This window comes from Gossypium raimondii, chromosome 9 (assembly GCF_025698545.1).
Source record: "Gossypium raimondii isolate GPD5lz chromosome 9, ASM2569854v1, whole genome shotgun sequence".
Lineage (NCBI taxonomy): Eukaryota > Viridiplantae > Streptophyta > Magnoliopsida > Malvales > Malvaceae > Gossypium > Gossypium raimondii.
In genome coordinates, this window is record NC_068573.1 from 35042457 (window position 1) to 35060247 (window position 17791).

Below are 17791 nucleotides of genomic sequence, written 5' to 3' on the forward strand. Positions count from 1 at the left end.
CTGTCAAAGACGATATGAATCTAGAGTATTAAGTGATGCAATTCATTGCAGCCAGCATCATGCTTGCATAATTCTGGTATGTTGAGGGGGGAAACTTCTCAAAGAAAAGGCTTGGCATGCACTGAAGCATTTCTTACGAGTTATAACATCTTTATTTCATCATAAAATTTCTCAATACAGTAAAAACAAGGTACATCAGATCATTTGTTTGTCATCTCATGATGTCTATATGACCCTATGTAAAAGATGTGCTGGTTGATGCAATAAAAGCAAAAGATGGGATAATATACATGGACTTAAAAAATAAAATATGGCCTTATTCATACGAGAGAACCTGGGTTGTTAGTATCACTTACCTGTACAGAGATCGGAACATCCACTTCCTGTTTTTTAGTTCGTCTAACTTTGAAGAACATTGAGTAGCCAACTTTTGCGAACCTTCACATTAATGTCCAAAGTGCCAGGAATGCTCTCAACAAACAAAAAAGGTTCCGGAAACTTCATTTTCACATATGCAAACATGCCTTTCACTTCCCGGTTGAGTTAGCAGAAGGTGCTTCTGTTGCATTTAAAGTGGGTGTTTGGGGACATGTTGAGCTAACTGTGGCAATGCCATAGCCCTCATTTAGCGTACCAAGCTCGCTCCACTCAATCAGAGCTGTAGTCAATTGTCATGGAATGCAAAACAGTAAGAAAGAGGAAAATAATTGGCATTAATCTGAGTACTTCTCAGTAGAGGATACATTCAGTCCGCCACATGTCAGTGATGCTAACGCTTGGATCTGATAATAGCCAATAATCAGCATCACACTGCAAAAGAATACCAGGTAATGAGTACTCATTATCAATTTATCAAAATAGCATATGAATTAAAAACTTCAGTTGACTATATTGAAATGGTAAATCGATCTTGTTTTGACCAAAAGAAAAAAGGAAAATGTTAAAAAGGAACCAAACCCCCTTTAGTTGACAATCAACACATTCATTAGGTTAAGATCTACAGATGATATATTTGTTTCCTGAAAGTTTTTTGTTTCTCAAAAAGCAGAGCAATATCCATTCAGTAAAAGCCTAATATGTCATGAAGCTCCTTTAACAGAGAGTTTCTACTGGCATGGGGCTCAAATCCAAACACCTAAAATTTGTCTCCATCCCCTGAAGTGGCTTCTTTTTTGGTCCCTTCCCCCCCCCCCCCCAAAAAAAAAAAAAATTTAACTTACGTCTACATCAGAGGGAACGATCTTCATGATCCCACTCACAAAATCCTGTGAGGCATTAAGATCTGAGCACATTCTATTATCATCTTGCCCCTGCATTTCAATCTCCTTCCCTCTGCTTTCCTCTGGTACCATTGTTGTTGCTGGGTTCTCATTCAAGCCTGAAGTTGATGGAAAGTTTGGAGGTGGATCCGCTCCTTGTATCTCTTCAAATTTCTCCTCAAATTGACTATAATATCAGAGAGACAGGAATCATAAAGAAAGCTGACCACTTCAATGCTTAGATGGACATATTTCTTTAGCACAAAGGTTTCGCCATGAAACAAGAAAAGATTGAAACTGCATTTTAGGATGCCATCTTTTAACCAACAAGAAGTAGTGATACCTGACAAGGTAAACATCTATAGGACCCATTGAGCTTCTGAGGACAATCCTGTACCTCCTTTGGGAATAGTCAACAGCCTGCTATAAAGGGAAAATGTTGCAGTCAAGAAAGAACATAAAACCATAAACCATGTGTTAAATTCTTCAAGCTTTTGAGACTACCTCGTCAGGATCTGGGACTTCCAGAGTGGTTCCATGTGGAGCTTTAATGGCTATTAGTGTTTCATTCTAAAGAAGGCAAATTAACAGAAAGTAGAAAGCATCCTTAGCATTAGGAACGCCTAGATGACCTTACAATTACCATACCAAAAACATTAATATATAAAATTTGACCAATGAACAAACCTGGAAGCAGGGTAAGCTCTTGATATCTTCCTCGGTGACAAAGAGCCACCTGAGATGGGAAAAGATGAAATGATTTATGTTGATCTGCTGAGATATTAACATCTTGAGTGGGTAAGTGAAGGTTACTTTTGATTATTTTCGTCTTCACTGAGGTTCCTCAATCTTTCTTGCATTTCTCTGTATGATAATAGAAATGTCTACAACAATCCAGAGGATGAAATGAATTGAACTGAGATACAGGAGGAGACCATAGCAACTTAACCTGATTTGTTCATCTAAACAGCGTTCCTCGATAGAAAGGTTCTCAACCTCTGCCTACAAGGAATGTTACCATTGTGAAGTTCTCATTACAAACTGGGCCGATGGTAAGCACAAAGAAAAAGGCATTTGATCCATCATTTCCATGTATTGTACTTGTTAATGATAAATTTTACTCAATACAACTCTACAAAGTATTATCATTTGTGCTAGAGCATTCAATTAACAGGCCTGAACTTCCAAGCTAGAGGGCAAGGAAGACAAAGAGAAAGGTGGAAAATATATCATGGCTTTTGACAGAAGTACGGGACTGAAAGGCTGTAAAGAACATTTCCAGTAGCCTATATGAGTTGATCAAGGAGGCACTGAAGGATCCAAGTTATACGGCAGATCTGGTTTTACTAAAAAAGATTAGTCTTTTTCAAATTTCAACCAAAATACACTTTGATCATTTAAGATGGATATACAAGGGATGTAGGATTTAACAGTCAAAGACAGCAAATGAAGCAAACCAGAGAGCAGCACAAAATGAACCATTACATGTGCATGTACCTGAAAGAAGAAAAAGTAAAATTGGATTAATTTTCTATTAAGTACAAACACGAAATAAAAAACCATAACAGCTGAAGCTTAATCCATAAATGAATCCACATTTAGTTAACAATTTGTCGACAAATATAATTTCATACCTGCAAAGTAGTGACATTCTCATCAATCTTGCCTGGCCTTGAGACATCAAGCCCCCTGATATTAAATAAAAGATTGAAGTGTTTTCTTAAGCAGAAAACTAGTCAGTGCCAACAAAGTTTAGAGAACAAAAGATGTAGCTCATACTTCCACTGAATTCTGTTCTTGAGTTTCTTTTCTATGAGACCAATTCCTTCAAGAACATTGGTAATGTCATATATCCTCCTCTTTTGCACCTGTAGGAACAGAAAGCCATTAAGAATAGGATTGTATGACTGGATTGTTTGGCCAAGCAATGAAACAGTTACCTCCAAGGTATCAGCAGCTTTATTCAAATCAAGAATACCATCTTCAGCTTGTTTAATCAAATTGATGAACTTCCTTGTCAAAAGCCCTGGGTTAAATTCAGAGAACATTATATCAGTCCTACTATTCACTTGCTCAACTCCATAAGCAGTTAGTAACAATGCAAACAATAATTTAGCCAATTAACTTGTTTTGGAATCATTAAAAAAATCAAGCAAAATACATAAAAGGGACAAAAATAAATACCTAAGGAGCTGTCATAACGGCAGGGACCTGTAGGAGTGACATTATTGCCAGGAGAACCTGGAAATTTTCAGAAGTTCCTTATTATCTATATCAACTTTTACTCCTATAGTCCGGTAGAACTAAGTCAAAAGTTAATGGTTTCGGAAGAAAACCTAGTGGATTTACAACGTTGTCACTAAGTAAGGTACATAGAAAAGTCAAAGACATCACCTTAGCCTTATAACTTGCACAAGATACTACTCACCAAGATTTGAAGCAGGAATTTGAGGACCAGATCTACTGTTCTTTGTTAGCCTTGATATTTTTTGAGCCTTTCCCCCTTTTCCTGATACAGGTGTCTGGAGAGGACTGCCAATAACTTCAGTGTACCCTGGAGGCCTTGCCCAGTCACCAGACTCAACTTCTCGATCTGCTACGTCACTCTTCCTCTTTAGCAAATATTACACAACATTTTCAAATTGCAATTAGAAAGACAGGCAATAAACTTTTGGGCACAAAGTAAATCAAGAAGAAAGAAAGTTCAGGCTCCATTCAGGAAAGAGCATTATATTGGAATATAAAAGTTGACTGGAAAAAAATAGAGGATATTTATATACAAGAAGTTGAACTATGCACCAAGAAAGAAATACTGCATATTTGCATTGCTGACATTATCAATTTAGACTAGAACCTTAAAAGCATTAATACAAAGAAGAGAAGGGTGAAGAAGGGAAAGGAAGAGTGTGTGTCTTTCAACCAGGTGCAGTTGACAGCTTCTAGTACTCAATTGGTAAGTTGAAATCAACATGTTCCAAAAGATTCAGCCTTTTTACCGGAAACATCAATAATCTACATTTTGAAAATTATCATGATGACTATGTTGTTGTTCATAATAAAAATGTCATCAATAATTGAATTTATAGTGATCATTGAAAACCACAGTCACTAAGTACAAACAAAAGCCAGTGCCCCCTAATGAAAATTAATTGTGAGTCAATTAAAGCAATATAACCTTCTTTTCTTTTATTTTAGCAAACTATATTATCCAAACTTTGAAGAGACTTATACAGAACATATTGCTCAGAACACAGTAAACTTAGAAAAGAAAGTAAAGAACGATTGTCCGAAAAGGAGAAAAAGTCAAACTAGCTTGATAAGAAATTGTGACATGAAGGATCTAATTATGTATTTGGAATACTAATAGCTTAACATTGCAGCAATAATCCTTTATCAAACAAGTGAACTTCAAGAACATTTACTACTCACAACATCATTGTCCCAATCAGCATTACAGTTCAAAAACAGATAGACAAATATATGAAATCATCACAGGTTAAAGTGCGCTGTTACTTGCTCCTTGCCAACTTTGGCTCAAACTGAGTTAGCATGAAACTCCGTAACATACTGCACTATTAAAAGCAGTCAAGACAGACAAGTTTTATGCTTAATTCTACTGTGGCAAACATCATTATGAAAGCCAGTAGCCTGAAGACAGTTGGATAGATCCAATAAAAAAAACTCTGAAAAAGCCGGGGCATCTACTTGAACGTCCAGCAGTAACACAATAGGCTTTACATATAGAAGTTGATGTATTAGTCTGTTTTATCATTTTGTTTTATTTTCTTGTTTACTTTAACGTCTCTGGCCTTGTTCTTATTCTTAGATTCTTTACTAAATTTCCTGACTGTGTCTTTCTTTTTTTGATTAATAAAAACCTATTTATTCATATTAAACCTAATACCAAATTAAAACAACAATTAACCCAACAAATTTGCCAAAAACCCGCCAAATTTCCCAATTAAAAGAACCAAAGAGAATCCCCATCAACTAAAAACCAAACTAACATTTCAAACACACAAGTTTTCTCCATGAATTATAACTCCATTCCAGCAACAACAAGTAGAAAGAAAATCACAAAATTCACAGCCTAAATCAGATCTCAACTAAATATCCAGGTCAACGACAAAAAAAAAAAGAAGAAAATACAAAACTAGAAACAGTGGAGAAAAGAAGCTACAGGAGATTGGACGACAATGGCATCGCCTTTTTGATCGGCTAAGCGGCGAGACTCGGTGGAAGCAAAGTGGTGATAATCGCCTCCAGGAGACATAAACGGCGGCTTCATAGAGAAAGGCAGCTGCTGATTTTGCAGCTGTAGGGATTGGTTTAACGGCTCTTGAGAAGCGGACATGAGAAAATTAAATTTGAAAAGAAAATTGGGCTTCTGGGGACCCTTTCCTTTGAAAGAAGAGTAACGGAACTGTGGGAAAAAGGGAAGTCTTTTTGGGGGGAATTGGTTAGACCTGTAATTAGCAAAATGGAAAGTGAAAAAAGCGGGAGAGGAAAATAACATTTTATATATTTTATATTTATTTCTTTTGCTAAAATGTTGAAATTTCTGTTTCTCCACCCCATCCATTTTCCAGAGGATTAAAAATCAACCAATATAAGAAATTCTTTATTTTATTAATACATGTTTTGCCCCATGCTCTTCCCCATTTTTTCTTTTCTTTCCCCTTAACTTGTCACCTCCATCCTCGATGGTGAGAAGGAGAAAATCGATCCCTTTGTTGTTTCGCCTAGCATCAAAAGAGAAGGACCAAATCACAAAAGAAAAAGGGAGAACATCAACCCTTACTCGTGTGGCCATTCTAGGTGGTGGTACAGATCTACTCTTTTATTTCACCATTTTTTGTTTTGTATAAGGTGAAATGAGTAGGTTAGTTGTTTGAGATTATGGAAAATTCCGGACTCAATGTTTGTATCTGTGCATTTCGCAGTGAATTGTTTTGTTTCTATACCCTTAAATGATATGTTATGTAAGTGCATCATGCAAAGACACTGACACATGCATTGTTTTATGCAAACACTTGGCCACGCTTATATTATTATTATTATTATATAATTCCATGTTTCCAACATCTATATTTTTATATGGTTATTAATATAATTAAATAATAATTAATTAAAAATAAATACTAAAATTTAAACCCGAGATTCTAGACCTAAGACTTTAAACTCTTAAATCCAAAATCTTAAATTTAAGAGTCATTAATATTTATTTATAATAGTTATGATTAATATTTAAATAAGATTATAAATATTTATTTACAAATCTTCTATACCTTTTATTTAATTTATTAATAATGTGTCATATTATTAATTACTGCTATGCAGCAAACAAGGCTTTATTCACAAATTCATTTCAAAGTTTGCTTTGGAGTGCCTTTTTCATCAAAAATATTATTTATAAAATTTACGAGTTTTTACTGTCCACTTTGTGAAACAAACAATCCATACAAGGTCCAACATACCACACAAATCCAATAGTACCATCTCCACCATACTGCTATACTGTGTAATTGGTGAACCATTGATAAGAGTGGGAATAAAGTTAGTCCTCAATATTTGTGTATAGGTATATACTGCTTTGTTAAGGGGAAGAGTACATCGCCTTCCATCACTGTCTAGAGTCGTTTGGGATAGGTTGAGACGAATTAGAGTTTTGATATCATTTATGGTAGTCTAATCTTAGCTTCTTCTTCTTCTTTTTTTAATTTAGGCTTAAATTTTATCCATGTTTATCATATTTATAAATAGTTAGCTCAATCTTATTTAAGTTTGTATATACTAATTTAAAAAAAATAATTATAGTTATTTAATATTTAATAATTACATATATTACTATTATTGTTTTTCATTTTATTAAAATTTTGTACATAGACAACTTTAACATTTTTATATTTAGACATTTTAATTTTCATTTGATATAAGTTTTATAGTATAAGTAAAAGAAAATAATTTATTATAAACAAGGGCAGGGCCAAGGTTGGTAGAGGCCTTAGTCTCCCTAAATTAGAAAATTTCACTTTTAACTTTTTTTATAATTTATAAAATTTAAAATTAATAATAATAAAATTACATTTTGACCCCTCAAAATATCAAATTTTGATTTAATCATTTTAAAAATTAAAATGTTGAAATTACATTTTAATATCGTAAAAGTAAACAATTTAATTTCGACATCTCAAACTTTTTGCTTTCACCCTTAATTATAAATTTGAAATCGAATTCAACTAAACTTAGGCTAGAACCAAATCCAACAGATATATTAAACAAACATATTGTTTTTACTCAACTTTGAGTAGAACATTAGCTTGAATGGTAGCCTTCTTAACAAATATAACCTCTTGCAAAATTCCAAATTTTTGAAAAATTTTTGTATTAGGGGTGGATTACATTTTGTCCTCTTCACTTAAAAATGGGTAAATTAGTTTCTTTACATTAGATCAAAAGGTAAATTGATCATTCTATTAAAAATACCATTAATTTTTACCATTAATAATCGGTCCTTGTATGTCAGAATGATGTATATATGCAGTGGTGAAACTAGGGGTTGGTAGAGGCATGACATCCCTAAAATGAAAACTTTTTAATATCACCCTTTAAAATTTTAAAATTTTAAAATTTTAAAATTTTAAATTAGTAAAAGTAAAATTGCACTTTAGCCCTTAAAAATATAAAAATTTAATTTAATTGTTAAAAATTATAAAATATAATCTATTAAAATAGTGAAATTGTATTTTCTATCGTAAAAATTACAATTTAATTTCGCCCTCCTAAAAAATTTCTAGTTTTGCTCCTATATTTATGGCATCTGTCTTGTTATATTTTTAACAATATCAGGTTTTAATAGTAGAAATAGATGAAATTTTTACTAAAAATGATGAATTTATTTTTTAATATAACATATAAAAATTAGTTTAAATTTTACTATACTATATAAGTTTCTACTATACTTTTGTAGTAGTGTTATTTTTTCATATGTACAAAATCATTAAATTGTTTAAATGTGTTATCAGTAAGCATTGATTGTGGAGTGGAGGAAAGTTACTTGGACAATCCAACGGGGATATGGTTCAAGCCAGATAAAGAATTCATCAGCACCGGAGAAAATCACGAGACGTTACCAGAATACCAATCGGAGAACGAACAATACGGGAAGCGATACAAGACACTAAGGAGTTTCCCGAATGGAGCAAAGAATTGCTACACCTTGACGCTTAACCATGCTCACAACAACAGCTTTCACATTAGAGCGTCCTTCGGCTATGGGAATTACGATCGCAAGAATCAGCCCCCCCAGTTCGACTTGTACCTGGGGGTTAATTACTGGGCAACCGTAAATTCCAGGTCTAACTTATGCTACGAGATTATCCACGTTTTCCCAGCAGATACCGAGTATATGTGTCTAGTCAACACTGATTCTGGAACTCCTTTTTTTTTTTCTTCAATGGAGATTCGATCTGATGAGCAAAATTCGATTCGACTCGAAAAAATTAAAAAAAATTCGAATTTCAAGTTAAACGAATCGAGTTATTCGAGTCAACTCAATTTTTTTTTTTCGAATTTCGAGTTCGAATCTAGTTGAGTTTTCGAATTCGAATAATTCAAATAATTCAAATATCAAATTATAATATTTTACATTTTTACCCCAAACTCCCAAACATTTTTACTTTTCCCTCAAAACTTTTATTACTTCTCACTTTCCCCCCAAAACTTTTACTCCCCTCCCCTCCCAACCCCCCAATCTACCCAAAATTCATTTCCCACCAAAATTTTTCTCTCCCATTTATTTTTTCTCAAAATTTTACTCCAAAAAACCCTCAAAACCTTTTATTTTCCCCCAAAATTTTTACTCCCTCCCACTTTCCCCTAAAACTTTTATTCCCTTCCCATCTATCCCAAACCCTCCCCCTCTAATTTTTTTTAATATTTTCTCTCCAAAATTTTACTTCCCCCTATTTACTTTCCCTCAAACTTTTATTCCACAAAACTTTTATTTTTCTCCTAAACTTTTACTTCTCACCCTTTACTCTCAAATAAAAATCAAAATTATCCAAAAAATCACTAAACATAAATAGTAATAATTTTATTTATATCTATTATTTATATTATTAAATTAAATTTCACATTTTATATTATTTATATTATTAAATTGTTTAGTCATATTGAATATTTATATTAAAATTAAATTATTAATTATGCCATAAAATATTCATGTTAAAATTTTATATTGGTATCAATTTCACATATTATTTTTAAAATAACTTTTATTAAAAAATTATATTTTTACATTTAATATATTTTTTAATTCTAAAATACATAGTGACAAAAATCTGAAGATAATTGAAACAACTAAGCAAGCAAAGAAGCTAACCAGTATATAAAAAATTAATAAATAAATTATGAAGTGATGAAAGTTAATAAAAAATTTGATTAAGGTGGACAAATTATATTACGATGGGTGATAATGGTTACAATGACCAAAAATTATTCGATTCGAATTCCATCTCACTCGACTCGATTCGAATTCCATCTCACTCGACTCGATTCGAATTCTATCTCACTCGACTCGAGAAAACTTCAAATAAAGTTAGGATAATAAAATGAGATTCGAAAACTCGATTAACTCGAAAATTTTCGATTTGATTCGATTCAATTCGATCGAATGCTGACCTCTACTTCAAACATTTTCACTTGATATGGAAATGGGTCTTCGTCGGAACTAACTTATGTCGAGATTTACAACCTGGGGCCCACATTGGTCCCTTTGGTGTCAGGTAAGCTAGCTGATCCCAAAACCCGGCATCGAGGGCTTAGGATTTTCCAAGGACAAACAGCAAGGAACTATATCTATCAACAAACAGAGTTGTTAAGAGCATCAAGCATCAAAACCCTTGAATAGTTATATTTGAAAAATAGGTTTGGCTTAAAAAAAATTCTGTATGAGCTTGGGTTTGATTTCCAACTCTATAAATAGGTCTAATTCTGCAATTAGACCTTGTACTTTGTGTAGATTGTGGATTTAATACCTATACTGGTTATTTTCAGTCCTTTATTTTTAGAATTTAAAATTTTAGTCCTAACTAAAAGATAATTATTAAATTTATTAAGTTAAGTTCTGTTATTTTGAAATTTGATATGTCAAACATATTATCATATCTATAATGTTATGCTTGTTTGTTATTTTTATATATTACTCACAAAAAATCAGTTAATAAATTTAACATTGTCATTTGCATTAAGATTAATATTTTGAAATTCAAAATATATAACCACTAAGAATGATCCAATTGGTGAGCGTGGACTAAATCTAAAACTTTACGCATAATACAGACTAATAATAGAATTTAACCATACATATTTACTGTTACCATTGGGTCAAGATTAAAATTTAAAAATTCGAAAAGCACAAAGGCTAAATTTGATCAAATTAAAATAAAGTTACTAAATCCACAATTTACATAAAGTATAGGGTCTAATAGCAAAATTTAACTTTATAAGTATTATCTTATTTGACTTTATATATATTATATCATATAAAAGTTAAATATATAAAACTATAATGTAAAATATTAAATATATGTTAAATTTTTAAGTTTAAAATTTAATAAATACGATGGAAGAAGTAGAAGTGGACTTTTTCTAAGTATTTAAATTAAATTTGAATTTGAAGTTAACTTTATTGAATAGTATCCTGACTCGAATTTGATTTTACTAAATAATAATAAAAGAAAAAAAATTGTTAAATATTAAAAAAATTAAAAAGAAAAGGTTTAAAAATTCATTAGCACATTTGTAAGCACTAGGGTTCGTGAGTCTGATTAACAGTCAGATTTGTAAGCATCAATGGCATGCTTTGATGATGGACTAAATAACTCATTCGGCATTCTGAAATGACTCTGTGTTGAGAGTGATGAATCATTTTTCCACCATGGAATATGGATGTTTTGTGTTGAACTGAAGGAGTATATTGTATTGAAGCTAATGCATCTTCCTTAAATAGGTATATTTATGACCGTATCTGGTTTTCTTTCCGACTTCCAAGTTCTGTTCCAATTAATACCTCTTCTAATATTGATATTCAAGGCAGTGGTAATTTGTATAAACTACCAGCTGAGGTGTTGAGAACAGCTGTCCAACCATCCAATTCCTCGACAGGCTCTTTCTCTTTCAATTCTGACTATAAATATAATGTCTACTTCCACTTTGCTGAAGTTGAGGAGTTTGAAGATAAAGTAAGAGAAATAAGCATAGCTTTGAATGGTGTAAAGCGTGGAATCTTGAAGCCATTGTCCATAAGTTTCCACAAAATTAAAGGGGAAATTACTTTTACTATTGCTAGTGCTGCAACAATGGACTCTGCCCTTCCTCCAATCCTAGATGCGCCTGAGTTTTACCAACTTCAACAATTCCCACTTTCTGCTACAACCTATCAGATGGTACCTGTTCTTTTTTGAAGAAAATATGGTTTGCTAACAATACTTGGATTTCCTTATTCATTCTCAATTCAATCATATTTGATGCAATCATGTCCATCAAGCAAACGTAAAACATAAACAGAGATGAGTGGCAAGGAGACCCATGCATCCCTATGTTGACACCATTTTTTTGATAAAACGGGGTCGATTTAGAGTTTAAAAAAGAAAACGAACACGGGAGTCGCCACCAATCTTTTTTTTATAAGGTGTGATCGGATCACCTCATAATCAAATCATTTTAATAAAAAATTTAGATTTACTAAAACGATAATTTTTGGTCTTATAAAATCCAGAAAACGGGTTCGGAAGTCGGTTACGTACGAGGAAGGGTTAGCACCTCGACACGCCCAAAATTGGTACCTTGTTGATTAATTAGTGTCTTAATATCAAAAATGTGCAAAGATTTTAAAATACGATCCTTGTATTTAAAAAACTTGTATAAATCAAATTATCCATTAAGACCCTCTCATTTCGGAGAGAGAAAATGTCATACCCAATGAGTTAGGGCATGATATTTCACCTCCTCAAAAATGAGTTTGTCCAAAAAACTCGTGCAATAAAATTTAAAAGGATATTCAATTGTTTAAGTCTGATAAAGAAATCGCAACCCAATACGTTAGGGCACAATTTCTCAAAATTCTTAAACATTGAATATTGCCTTTATTATTTTTTAGAAAAATCCTCATCTTGAGAAAACAATGTGTCACATCCAATGCGTTAGGACACAACGTATTGAATTCTCGATAATAAGCTTTTTATTTATGTTTTTTGATTAAAGAGCATTCTCGATTATTTAGATTCAACGAAGAAAATTAGAACCCAATACGTTAGAGCTCAATCCTCTCGAAGATCCCAAAAACCGAGTATTGTCTTTATTTTCAAAATTCTCTTTTTATGAATTCAGGTAAAAAAATTGATGTAATGTTAATTTTGATGTACGAATAAATGCCGCATTGATAAATGACAATTATGGATACGATAATGTGAGTATAAATAATATGAGCAATAGCAAAATATAAAATAAATAAAAGACCAAATCAATATCATGCAAAATAACAAATATATAAGCAAATAAAATTAAAAATTCTTTTAAAATAATAATAAAACGTAAATAAATAATTGAATAAAGAAAATGAATAAAATTATAAAAACATAAAAGATATATGAGTATGTATATATATGTATATTAAAATTATAAAGTATAAAAATTATATATATGAGTATGTATTAATGTGTTTATGAAGATGAAAATACGTATATATATATATATATATATATATATTGTAAACAAATTATAAAATATGTATAAAATATATATGAGTACGTATATGTACATATATATAAGTTATAAAAAATATGTACGTATCTATGTATATATAGATTATAAAATGTACATATGTATATATGTATATATAGATTATAAAAATATACGTATGTATATATGTATATATAAATTACAAAGTATAAAAATATATAAATAAGTATATATAAATCAAAGATACGCATGTATATGTATATAATTAAGTCTAAAATTAAAAGGTATAAATAATAAACATGATAATAGCAATAACAATATTAAAAACAATGATAGTAAAAATAATGATAACATTATTGAAATTAATTAGTTTCATAGCAAAAATATAACAAAAAAAGGACTAATTTGAACTGGAAACAGAGCTTTGGGGGCAAATCCGTAAATAAAATAAAAGAGGGGACCTTCATGAAAGCGAGCATAATATGGAGGGACTAAAAGAGAAATTTCTCCCTCAAACGGCGTCGTTCCAGAAAGGACCAAGTTGAAATCGTAGTAAAATTACGGGGTAAAATTAAAAAATTTAAAAAATACTTAATTGAAAAAACATTAAAAAGCGGAAGGGCTGAAAGCGAAATTATCCCTTCCGCTTAAAAAACATGCCAATCCTGCCTGGGTCGGGTCGGTTTCTGGTCGGTCTCCCCAAAACGATGCTGTTTTAGCGCCTGGGGAGGCCAAGTGAAACGACGTCATTTCACTAGGCTATTTAAGCCAAAAAACCTTCAAAAATTTTTATTTTTTTCTCTTTTAAAGAAAAAACTAAGGAAATGCTCTCACCCCCTTTTTTCTCCGAGCACCGACCCAAAATCCGGCAAAGGGGCCATCGTGTTGGCTACCGGTCACCGACGACAGCGCCGCCGTATGCGGTGGCTGAAAAAGAGGAAAACCTCTGACCCAGTCTTTTCAAACCCCCTAAACCCAAATCTAGGTTCAAAATCCCCAAAATATTAACAAAAGCCCTGAAAAACTCAAGAAACCTTTCGGTTTCGGGCAACCTATCCTCGAAGGTGGCTCCCTCGGTTGTCCCGGCAGCGTTAAAAACCCGAACACAGGTGAGTTCCTTCCCTTTTTCTTTTTATTTTATTTTCGTATGTAAAAAAAATAAAATAAAATAAAAGTAGACTACAAAACGAAGCAAAAACTAAAATGACAATAGATATAAACCTTTGGGATTTTTCGATTGATTTTTGTTCTCTTAGTATTCGATTGTCCGTGTGTAAAAATTACATGGTTAATGCTGCCTTTTATAGCCGATTTACATGCTGTTTGTGTTTGTTTTTACTTTTGCTTTAGTATCTGTCTCCTTTGTACCCTGTTTCCAGATTTTGGCAAGGTCAACGGGCATTAGAGGGATAACCCTGGCCATTTTGGTGTAAAGTCATGATGCTGTCATGCTTCAGCGCGAAAAGTGCTGCGCAAAGGCACGAAGGGAAGTGCACACATAGAAGCTTTGGCGATTAGGTTGTGGGCTGAATTAGGTTAGGGTTTTGTTATCTTGGGCCGTACTAAGCCTGACATGTAATTGGTTTTTGCTATTTGAGTTTCAGGTCGAGTATCTGGACTTTATTATTTTTTCATCTATTTTGGGCCTTTAGACCCAGGTCAAAATTGACCTGTTACAGCTGCCCCTCTTTTCTCGTTGTCGTGTAATGAGAATGGAGCAAAGACTTTCGAAAGGTCAATTTTGCCTGGTTTTGTCAAATCTTGGACCCTTTGGGTGTTTTTCTTCTTCTGGTAGCCTCCTTCCAGTACACCGCGTCTTGTTGCTTTGATTCACTACATTGCAACTTCAAGGGGATGAGGTTTTGGTTTTAGTCTGTTCCACTGCAACGTCAGGGAAATAAGATTCGCCGTCTTCGATCTGCTCCACTACTGCTTAGGGAGACAAGATCTACAATTTTCAACCTACTCCATTGCTACTCAGAGAGATAAGGCTGGTGCTTTCGATCTACTTCACTGCCAGTACAAGAAGACAAGATCTACAATCTTCGACCTACTCCGCTGCTGCTTAGGAAGATATGGCTGGTGGCTTAAATATGCTTCCCTACTACCTTGAGAAGATAAGATTCGACATCTTCAATCTGCTCCACTACTGCTTAGGGAGACAGGATCTGCAATTTTCAACCTACTCCACTGCTGCTCAGGGAGATAAGGCTGGTGCTTTCGATCTGCTTCACTGCCAGTATAGGAAGACAAGATCTACAATCTTTGACCTACTCCGCTGCTGCTCAGGGAGATAGGACTGATGGCTTAAATTTGCTTCCCTACTACCTTGAGAAGATAAGATTCGCTGTCTTCGATCTACTCCACTACTGCTTAGGGAGACAAGATCTGCAATTTTCAACCTACTCCACTGCTGCTCAGGGAGATAAGGCTGGTGGCTTAAATCTGCTTCCCTACTACTTTGGGAAGATAAGATTCACCGTAATGATTTCACTCAATCCCATTGCAACTTCAGGGGTATGGGTAACTTCATTGATCTATTCTTTGGGGAACATGACCTGTAAAATCCATTTTATGGACCTATTTATGCCCAGTGTTTAGGATGTCATGATTAAAATGACTCAAATGCTCCTAACTAGATGTGTGTGTATGATATTTGCATGAATGCAGAATGTCATTTTTCGAGAATGGTCCCTTTTTAATGTTTGGGTTGTCATTGCTCGTTGTTTGTCAATGTTCTATCACTGATGTGTCACCATGCCTTCTTGTTCAGCTGGTAAATTCAACAGAGAATCCAAAGAAATAGTCACAATTTAGACTATTCTTTCTCAAATGCTTCCAACCCCTATGTTTGGTTAGTTCTAAATAATAGCCCTGTTTCAGGTCATTTTACTATTTAGAAGCTTTCAGAGTAATATGCAGAACTCCTTCTACTTGAATATTATCAGTTCATTAATCGTTATTTCAATGAAAAATGCTTGAAAAAGATAATCAAAATGGACAAGATGAAATTTTGTTGAGAGCAAAGCTCGAAATGAATAAATCAATCGAGATAGCTAATTTTGCTAAGAATAAATTGATCAAAAAGGCATATTTTTCCAAAATACGAAAATGAATAAAATGGAAATAGGTGCCCCCAGACATCGTAGTATGAGCTTCTCTGCCCCAAACTTCGTGAGGACCCTTTCGAGCTTGATATGTGTTCAGAAGTCTTAAAAGACTTTGTTGATGCCCCAAGATGTAACATCTCACCTTCTTGCTAATTCAGAGAGGAAGACTGCCGCATGCCCCACCTTCGATCAAAATTTGAATTGCTTATTCTTGGGTTTTTAATTCAAAACCTATTTGGTCTCAATGCGCCTTTTGCTGGTTTTCACCTTGGCATCTCCTTTTTCTTTTTTCTTCTTTTCTTTTTCTTTTTTTTTTCCTTTTTTATGAAACATTCTTTGATTAAATCTGAATTCGTAGGATTAGGCAGGTCATTGTCATCCTTTCTGGTTAAAATCAACACTTCTCTAGATAGAGCCTTCCACATAAGGTCCTTCCTAGTCCGGTGTCCACTTTCCTCTAAAGTCCTTTTTGTATGGGGAGGATCTTCTTCGATACTAAGTCCCCCTCATGGAATTCTCTGGGGTGAACCTTTTGGTGAACTTGCATAATTTATTCCTCTCTTTTTTGGGTACTTTTGACCATGACGGATAACTTTGAAGCTTTTTCTTCTTAATCGGGATTGGATCCAAAAACTCAGAGAGAAGGAAATCTCGACCTCAATGGGTGAAACAGCGATAAGCCAAAGAGAAAGGCGTTTCCCCGGCGAAAGTTTTTTTTTGTGTCGTATTTTTCGGGGCGATATGACGTTAATATTGAACAAACTTCAAACTTTTGATATCGAGCTGTTGTTCAAATTTAGTGCATTGTCAGATATGATCCTTTTTTAGCATTCCATACTGACATATGATATTTTCAAGAATTTGTTGACTATCGACTTTGTGACATCGGCATATGAAGCAGTTTCTGCCCACTTAACGAGGTAATCGATGACCATAAAGATGAATTGATAATCGCCAAAAACCTTAGGCGAGATTGGCCCAAATAGAAAATGACATGGTTTCCATTGATTCTTTGTAAGGTAGGATCTTTTTCTACCATCCTTAACAAATCAGGGGATAAGCTACAATCTCAGTTATCTTCAAAGTCCTGAGGCTCATTTGGACACATATCTTGCTCAAAAGGAGATTCTGAGTCAATAGTAGTGTCGCTTATATCATTGATATCTGGAGACCTGTTATAGGGACGAAAGTAAATCCAAAGAATAAAAGAATCTAAGAATATTTATCTGTATAGTGTGATTATGAATGAAATGGAAACAATAAAAGAATATTTGCTCGAAGTGAGAAACAATGATGCATTTTATTGAAATAAAGATATTGAACATAAGCCTATCTCACAAAAGGATCCTTATTGCTCCTAGGCTTAGAGCAATAAGTGTGTTTTAGGCATTACTTCGAGTTAGGTCTAAAAAGTATAGGATCTCTTCCACAGTTCCATTGTTCAAAACATTCCCAAGCATGTAAGGGCAGATGCCTTATAAATTTTCTTCTCCGGCTCCCTCTCCGGATACAGCGTCAACATTCAAATTCCCCAATATTCCTTCTGGGCTTTTGATCTCTTCAAAGAATTCCAACTCTTTACCATCCATCAGGCTTTGCACCAAAGCTTTGAATTTTGCGCACTCTTGGATTTCATGGCCTTCTTTAGCGTGGAACTCACAGTAGCTTCTCATCCCTTTT

General features: G+C 33.5%; 1 protein-coding gene across 5 annotated transcripts; it reads right to left on the minus strand.

Moving 5' to 3' along the window:
• Nucleotides 1-129: 129 nt before the first annotated feature.
• Nucleotides 130-6050, minus strand: LOC105799245 (transcription factor E2FB). Of its 5 annotated transcripts, none has more exons than XM_012629687.2 (15): nucleotides 5440-6047; nucleotides 3688-3871; nucleotides 3444-3500; nucleotides 3200-3285; nucleotides 3039-3127; nucleotides 2894-2948; nucleotides 2745-2756; nucleotides 2209-2261; nucleotides 2073-2123; nucleotides 1947-1995; nucleotides 1764-1829; nucleotides 1603-1682; nucleotides 1221-1446; nucleotides 744-810; nucleotides 130-658 (listed from the first exon to the last, which is right to left on the minus strand). In XM_012629687.2, the coding sequence occupies exons 1-15, from the start codon at nucleotides 5839-5841 to the stop codon at nucleotides 528-530; spliced, it is 1608 nt and encodes a 535-aa protein (XP_012485141.1). In that variant the 5' UTR covers nucleotides 5842-6047; the 3' UTR covers nucleotides 130-527. The 5 variants fall into 5 exon arrangements, with proteins under 5 accessions (XP_012485141.1, XP_012485143.1, XP_012485147.1 ...); XM_012629689.2 differs by having other exon boundaries at nucleotides 1603-1679; nucleotides 5440-6045; XM_012629693.2 differs by lacking the exon at nucleotides 3444-3500 and having other exon boundaries at nucleotides 5440-6050.
• Nucleotides 6051-17791: the final 11741 nt, after the last annotated feature.

Bases quoted from the DNA above. Each gene is read 5' to 3' on its own strand.
- LOC105799245 (XM_012629687.2), bottom strand. From the start codon at position 5,841: ATGGATGGGGTGGAGAAACAGAAATTTCAACATTTTAGCAAAAGAAAT. The intron at 1,996-2,072 runs GTAACCTTCACT...TTCCCATCTCAG, and splicing joins GAAGACGAAAATAATCAAAA to GTGGCTCTTTGTCACCGAGG. The intron at 1,447-1,602 runs GTATCACTACTT...CTGATATTATAG, and splicing joins ATAGATGTTTACCTTGTCAG to TCAATTTGAGGAGAAATTTG.